Below are 7,588 nucleotides of genomic sequence, written 5' to 3'. Positions count from 1 at the left end.
AGTTTAATAGACTTTATCTACTTGGACCTTAGTGGCATCTAGGGATATGGTACCTGATTAGCCCAAAACCTTGCAGATGAAAACTGCTCTAGTTTAGACACCACTTTGGCGTTACTGTCTCCATAATTCTTTTGTCTCTGGCCTTTACATGCTGTTTTTTAGACTCTCACCGAGGTATCCCATCTACCCCCAGAGAAAACAGGAGCCCCATTGCAGTAGCCATGTCCTACCTGATCCCCAGCCCACAGCATCTACTACAGAGCTTCCCTCCACCCCCAATGCATTTTTTCCCCTCAGTGCTGTGATGAAGGGCTTTGGGGTACACAGAGTGGGGAAGTATCATCAGCCCAATCCAATATGATGACCTCTTGGAATTTCTTTGTACATCCCAAAGTTCTGGGATTCAGCTCCAGATGATGTTGGCAACCAATGAATCCAGGTTGACTGGTTGTCAAACTGTTGGAGCCCCTCCCAGCTGCTTGGCCAGGACCTTTGCTAAGTGCCCCTGTATCAACAAATTCAATTTGATCTAAAATTACAACCAGCTTTTTCTCGAGTGACATATGGATCCTCTCATATTTGCTAGGATTTTGCCTTATCAATTAGAAGTGTTTGGAATTCTGATATGCAAGCCTTTTTCCTCCACAGGCCCCAAGCCTCCTGGGCTCTGATTTTAAGTTCTAGAAGCAATGAGACATGAAGCACATGAAAAAAACTGGTTTCCCTGTGCAAGAGAATCTAGGCTATGAGCACCTTCCAGGAGAGCCTCATCAGGAAAGGAGAAGAGCTGCTGCTTCTGGCTCAGGAGGCTCCCTGGGCTATGAGTTATTTGAGTCACCTGTGTCTCCATCCCAATTCTCAGGATCCCCCCTTTCCTAATCAAGTACGAATTTTCACCTTAGAGACCTACTAGGCTGTGAATTCAGCGGATAATTCAGCATCTCACAGGATCAAAGTCTTGAGTTCATTTTTTCAGCTCAGTCCAATGGCTACCAGAAATAGAGGTTCTCTGGAATAATCATTAAGAAATTCCTTGGGCTGGGGTTGTAGCTCAGTAGTAGAGCATTTGCCTAGCATTTGTGAGGCCCTGGGTTCAATCCCCAGCACCACATAGAACTAAAATACACACACACACACACACACACATATATATTCCTGGCATGTTCTATCATGAACAAAGCCACTGTTTCAAAACTTGATCACTGCTAACATTCTGAACCAATTAATTCATTGTTGTGAAGGACTGTCCTGTGCACTGTAGGATGTTTAATAGTGTCCTTGGTTTTCCTTAGTTCATTAGATTCCAACCCTCTTTCTTCCAAGATGTAGCAGCCAAAATGGTCAGATGTTCCCTGGGGCAAAGTCGCCCATAGCTGAGGCCATTGCATTAATCCAAGGAATAAGGACTACGGGAATCTTGATCTTTTTCTTCTAGTTGTCAAATTCTGTTAAAAGTAGATAGTTCACCCTCAATCCTGCTTATGTTTCTCAGGTTATTGATGCTTCTCTTGGCAGTGGAATAAGCATAGGAATAATGAATTGTTCTACCATCATCACATGCCACACACTTTCTAGAATACTAGCTTAAGTCTTCCTTAACCCTAAGCAAGCCAGATAACTACTAACAGAATCACCTGTCTGGGGGCATGTTGCTTGAAACCCCTCAGAGTATCTCTATGTTACAGTTCTGGTTGCTAACAGACAAATCTACACGATTTTAACAAAAAAGGAATGTAGTTGAGGTAGCTGGTAGCTCTCAGAACTTCTAGGAAGGCCAGAGAGGCAAGCTTCAGGACAGGAATGTTCTGGTGACTACTTTTCTGCTGCTCACAGGCACAAATGCCACAGCTTGCACGTGTAATGTAGCTTGACACTGGCCTGGAAGACAGACCATGCCCTGGTTGGAAAGCAAATTTTGGGGCTTCACATAGTAGGAAATCTCCCAAACACAGGTTGTTTGAATGGTATTAAGTCAGACAAAAAGTTGAGCCACTATATCAGGATGTTGAAAAAAAAATCAGAGCTATATTTTCATCCACTTCCTATTTCTTCTTCTCACAGAATCAACACAAGACATATAAGGGGGCAATTTATTAATGTTGTTCAGAAAGAAAAAGTAAACTTCATTTTCTATCACGTTGGAGGCTACTGACTTAATTCATGTTGTTATTATTTTCACTGATATTTTTTATCACGAGCTGTATAAAATGTACTGCAAATAAAAATTATTTTCATTCCAATGGAGAAGAAAATTACAGGTTCAAAAAAAATCAAGTTTAATATCAAAAGAAGTTACACATAAAGGTTTCTATGTTTCTACAACCTGATAGTTAAAATTTCTCAACCTTGTGTTGACTGAAGGATTCATGTGAACCCTTAGAAATATTTATTTGGAAGAGAAGTCTCTGCTCATAAACTGTGCATGGCAGAACAGGATTTTCATATTGACAGACCTTAGAACATGAGTTTTTTTCCAAAATATTCAATAACTGTTCTTTGTCAAGAATGTAGAATGCTTTGGAGCATAAAGCAGAAATTCTTAATGAGAGGGTGCCAATTCACCATAGCTCCTGTCTTCAGGGGATTATTTACTTGAAATTGTGGGTGCTATAAAGAATCTCAGAGCAAGTGTGGTGGTCTAAGATAGTATGCAGCTACTCAGGAGGCTGAGGCAGGAGGATCAAAGTTCGAGGCCAGCCTATGTAACTGAGTAAGTTCCCGTCTCCTGTGTCACAATTTAAAAAATAGCAAGCGCTGAGAATGTAGCTCAGTGGTGGGACAGTCCTGGGTACAATCCCCAGTGCCAAAAAAAAAAAAAAAAAAAGTCTCAGGACAAACAGGATTCCACCTGGCTCGCTAGCAGCAAGCCCAAACCCATTACAGTCCAGAACTGTGTGACTTCTTATACTTGCATATGAATGCTTCTGTTTTTCCTAAGCTAACTTTGTAGTATTCCACTGGCACCAAAGAGCCAAAAGGTGACATTTTGTTTAAGCACGCGTTGTTACTGGTTTCATGTGAAGATGGAACCATCTCTGATGTGCCAGTGTTTTCTTCAGGATTCAAGCATTTCTTAATTTCAGGTTCATGGGTGTGGCTGCCCTTGGAGTTGAGAGGGCTATTGCCCTCTCTGCAGTCTTTAAGGAGCCTGTGGTGATCTTCATTAAGCAACAAGACAATGGTTCCACCAACATGCAGCACTCTGTGACAAAGAATGGGGTAATTAGGATGAGTACTTCTTTCTTTTTAGACAACAAACAATCCTGCTTTATTTAAAATAGTTGTTTTTAATTTGAAATTTAATTTTCTCTATTTAAATACAAGGATTTTTGGTAATTAGGTAGTATCTTCCATAATACATATTCATTATAGTAATTATTGAATCTCTAGTACAAATCTGCTTTAATTATCTATTTTTACTCTACTTAAAAGGCAAGCCTCAAAGTAATTTGTAGTCACATTCTAATAAATGATTGTACAGAGAAAAAGGCAAGTGACAGAGTCTACAGAATCAGCATATTTGAGTAGGCAGGAGGATGATGGCAGGAGAAAGTCACCAGGGAGGAGTTAGGACATGAACAAAGAGATGGCAAAGGGAAGTTCAGACAAAGCGGGGCAGACCGTGACTATGGCCCTTTGAGGAGGATTCATTTACAGCCTCAGGTGGAACCATGACAAGGTGTAGATTTACTGAGCACTGGGGGAGAGGCACGTGAGGAGTGCAGGGGGTGATAAAGGCCACCATGAAGGCACATGTAAAGGCCCTGGAAACACACGAGGTGGGTCCCAATCCAGGCACAGGTGAGGGGAAAATTCCCCAGTAGTAAGATGTCTGTGTGGTGAGTTGAAGGACAAGCAGGACTGATCCAGGAAGTCGTAGGCTGGAGCTAGGGAGGTGGCTGGAGGCAGAAGAGGTGAGACGCAGGAAGGCATGAGGTGGAGGGTCACTGAAAGCCACCAGCCTTATGGGGAAAACAGAGGTTAAGAGGAGGAAGAGTAGGAAGAGCAGAGTTCAGTTTGGAAAGTGCCTGAGGAACGCACAGTGCAGATTCCCAGATAGCAGGGTACTCAGTTTAGAAGCACCGAGAAAGACCAGGCTTGAGGTAGAGGGACAAGAGCTTTCATTAGTGAAAGGCAGACAAAGCCATAGGGTGGAGGGGGTCATCTGGGTGGCAACAGAGTGAGAAAAAAAAGACTAAGGAAGACATAGGAGGTCTGAGGAAGGACAGAGGAGAGGAGCACAATGAACAGATACCATAAGAGAACAATCTGGACAACTGTGATGTCCTGGAAGCCCAAGACGTAGTTTCAAGAAGTGGGTGGTCTCACAGTGTCAAATGCTACAGGACTAACAAGGACCAGGATTATAAGATGTCATCAGACAACCCGGGGACAGCAAGCCTAGATGAGGACAGGAGCAGATAGACATGGGTCTGCTGGGGTTGAGTGAGGATGGGAGGTGAGGAAGCAGAGATATCAAGTATGGACTGTTCAAGAAATTTAGTTATACAGGTAAGGAAGCTAGAGGACCAAGGGTCACAGGGAAAGACTGAAGCGCGAAGGGAGCTTTCTTTCATCGATTCCATCAGGAAACCCAGATAATTCTGTCTCCACACTGTTTCACATGTTCATCTGCATATTCATATTCTGTCTGGACTTAGTAACAATCTCCTGATAGACAGGCCTTATTTCCATTCTTAGTACCCTCCCACTCTCCTTCCCAGTTTCCACACAGAAGACAGATGCGAATGCTTGCTAACTCTCCAGCTGCTCTATGGCCCTTCAGTCAGTTCAATCTCCCTCCACAACTGACCTCACCTACGGCTGCTGCCTGCCTGCCTCCCTCCGCAGTGACCTTCCTTCAGCTGCTCGACCTTACCAGCCTGCTGCTCGCCTTGGCACTGCTGGTTCTGCTGTTTGCTGTACATTTAACTCTCATCCCTTGCGTGCTTTCTCATTAAAGTCCCAGAGTTCAAATGTCACCTCTATGGAGCAATCTTTCTGACTTTCTACCTGTCTCTGGTAGCTACTACTCTTCTCTTACTCTCCAGCAAAATATCCTATTTTATTTGACTTATGATCTGGAATGACCCTGTGTGTCAACTCATTAACAATCCATCTTCCCATACAAGGTGGTCTGGGGCCTGTTCTGTCCTAGTCGATGCCTGTATCTATCCTCAGGACCTCGTGCAGTGATGAACTGTGTAAATACTCACAAAGTATATGGGGAAAAATGGCCGATTCTCTGGGAAAAAAATGAGGAGAAAATTAAGCTGAAGGTAGGAATGAGAAGTGGGCAGAGTGCTATCCTTGAGGAGGAGGGAATGAGCAGGATACCCTGGCCAGAAGAGAGACTTCTCCTGAGACAAGGAGGTGGGATGAAGACAGATGCAGTTGTATACCATGGGACACAAGCAAGAAAATATACAAATGTCTCTAAACACATACATTACAATTAAAATAATACATGAGATATAACCCTTCTACCCACTATATTAACAAAGATGAAAATAAACAATTGAGATTATGAGAAAATGAGTACTCTTAAAGAGGGAAATGTTTTGGAACAGTAACTATCAATAATGTATCAAAAATAAAAAAATGTACATAACCTTTATCCATCTATTTCACTTCTAAGAAATTATTCTAAGAAGATATAACAGCAGTAGTAGAATAATATTGATAATGTGATGATAGCAAATATTTATTGAGCACTTATCATGTACTAGGCACCATTTAAAATATTTTGTATTACATATTATTTAACACTCTGATTTGTCCTTTTATGTATGGCTGGTTAGCATTGTAATTTTAAACATGAAGAAACTAAGATACTGGTTTTAAGCAACTTGATCATATAGTAAGTTTGAAAAACTGTAAAAATGTTCAAGGCATTGTTCTTTATTAAAATAAAAAAATTGAGGATTACCTACATCCATAAGTATTGGTTACATAATGGTAACACATATAATACTGTGGCAATTATTGGAAATTATAATGTACAATACAACTGATCATAAAGGAGATTCATGACATACTGCTGAGTGGGAAAAAAGCAAGATACAGTAAATTAACAATGATTCTACTTAACAAGTATCTATTTATACCGAAGTACAAGGCAAGATGCCTATCACCAACTTATTTACTATAATTTTTTTTTAAATAATGGAGGCAATAAGAAAGTAAAACTCACATGGAAATTTAACATTTTGTAGGCATATTTTCATTTACATATAATTTCTCACTAAGAAAGCTATTAAAAAATTACAAAGCAATATTTCCCAAACTGTATCCCTTTGAACACTAGCATATGGGGTATTTGATTATTTCTTGAAAAGAAATTTTGTGGTTCATAAGTTAGGAACACTCTGTATCAAACAAGATAAAAGAGAGACCTGCAAGACCAGAGTAGATGACATGAATAATTCTAAATTATTTGACCATGAAATATAGTAGGTCTTACCCACGTACTAAGTCCTCTGCTCCAGGCGGTCTGCTCTACTCACAGTCCTTGAAAACACCTTTCCTTCAGTATTCACTCAAACATTCACCAAACATCTGTGGTCTCTTTTTATTCTCTCTCAACTTCTAAATTCACTGAAATTTTGCTTCTTCCCTGATCATCTCATGTCTTTTTGTCACATAGGACTGCCTCCACCTTCAAGCTGAGCAAGCTGAATTTCTAATTTTGCTCATATATTTTACATGGCTATATTTAGAAAGCAAACCCATATTAAACTTCCCTAAATTCCTCAAAATGCTCTGTATTCATGAAATGGGTGATATTTAAATGAATTAAAAGAGGAAATAATTGAGCTGAGAGTGCCTAATTCAAGTCAATAGAGTAATCATTTGTCTGACAAACTTTAATTCTGATGCATGCACGATACTATATATAGGATCAGCTATTTCCACTGCTTATTATGAACAGGTTTACTGACCTCTTGTAATTTTTTCTTCTTTTTATTAATAAAACTCCCCATCTCTTTCAATTCTTATATAAGGCCTAAATCATCAGTAAATCACTGGAAGAGGTTATGTGTACTTAAATTTTTATATGTATCACCACTTCCTTCCCAAAGGATCTGAAGTAGTTTACACTAAAAAAATCAGGCAAGAGCTAACGGATACTGAGCATTTTCTAGGTGCCCAGCATTGTTCTAAAAGCTTTAAATCTACTGAATCCTCTGAACAAGGCTGCAAGGTAGGTGTTAAGATTTAAAGATTATGCACAAGGTGTGAAGTCAGGCAGTATGCCTATGACTGAAGAACTATGAGGAGTTAGAGCCAATACTAGAACCCAGGCAGCCTGGCTCCAAAGCCTGTTCTCTTAACCCTAGCATCCTGTCTTTTCTGTATCAAACCTCAAACCACAAGAAGTTGAAAGTCAGATCACAGAGGTTGGGGCAGGTGGTAAGGAAGCCTGGGTACAGGAGATGGAAAAGTCCCTTATATTCAAATGCACACACTTTGAACTGGTCCTATGGAGGTGCTCTAATTATGCAGGAAATTTGACTATTCATCTTTTGGATTCTCAGGTAAATATTAAAATTTACTGCCATGGTAAAAGGGTAGTCAAATCTATCAT

The 7,588-nt window shown here is 40.4% G+C and overlaps 1 protein-coding gene across 3 annotated transcripts in view; it reads right to left on the bottom strand.

The window, feature by feature from the left end:
• Positions 1-2,076: 2,076 nt before the first annotated feature.
• The window catches only part of Thumpd2 (THUMP domain containing 2), a 49,715-nt gene continuing 44,203 nt past the window's right edge, over positions 2,077-7,588 (bottom strand). For all 3 annotated transcript variants that reach the window (XM_046425382.2, XM_046425398.2, XM_058573620.1), the window contains one exon: positions 2,077-3,202. In XM_046425382.2, the coding sequence (XP_046281338.1) occupies positions 2,878-3,202 (325 nt within the window). In that variant the 3' untranslated portion in view covers positions 2,077-2,877. The remainder of the gene's footprint in view (positions 3,203-7,588) is intronic.

Source organism: Marmota monax, unplaced genomic scaffold (assembly GCF_021218885.2).
Source record: "Marmota monax isolate L192 unplaced genomic scaffold, Marmota_monax_Labrador192_F-V1.1 WCK01_AAM20220418_F8-fsc00015, whole genome shotgun sequence".
NCBI classification, from domain to species: domain Eukaryota; kingdom Metazoa; phylum Chordata; class Mammalia; order Rodentia; family Sciuridae; genus Marmota; species Marmota monax.
The sequence above is the reverse complement of the archived record's forward strand: the minus strand, read 5'-3'. Positions and strand labels throughout refer to the sequence as shown.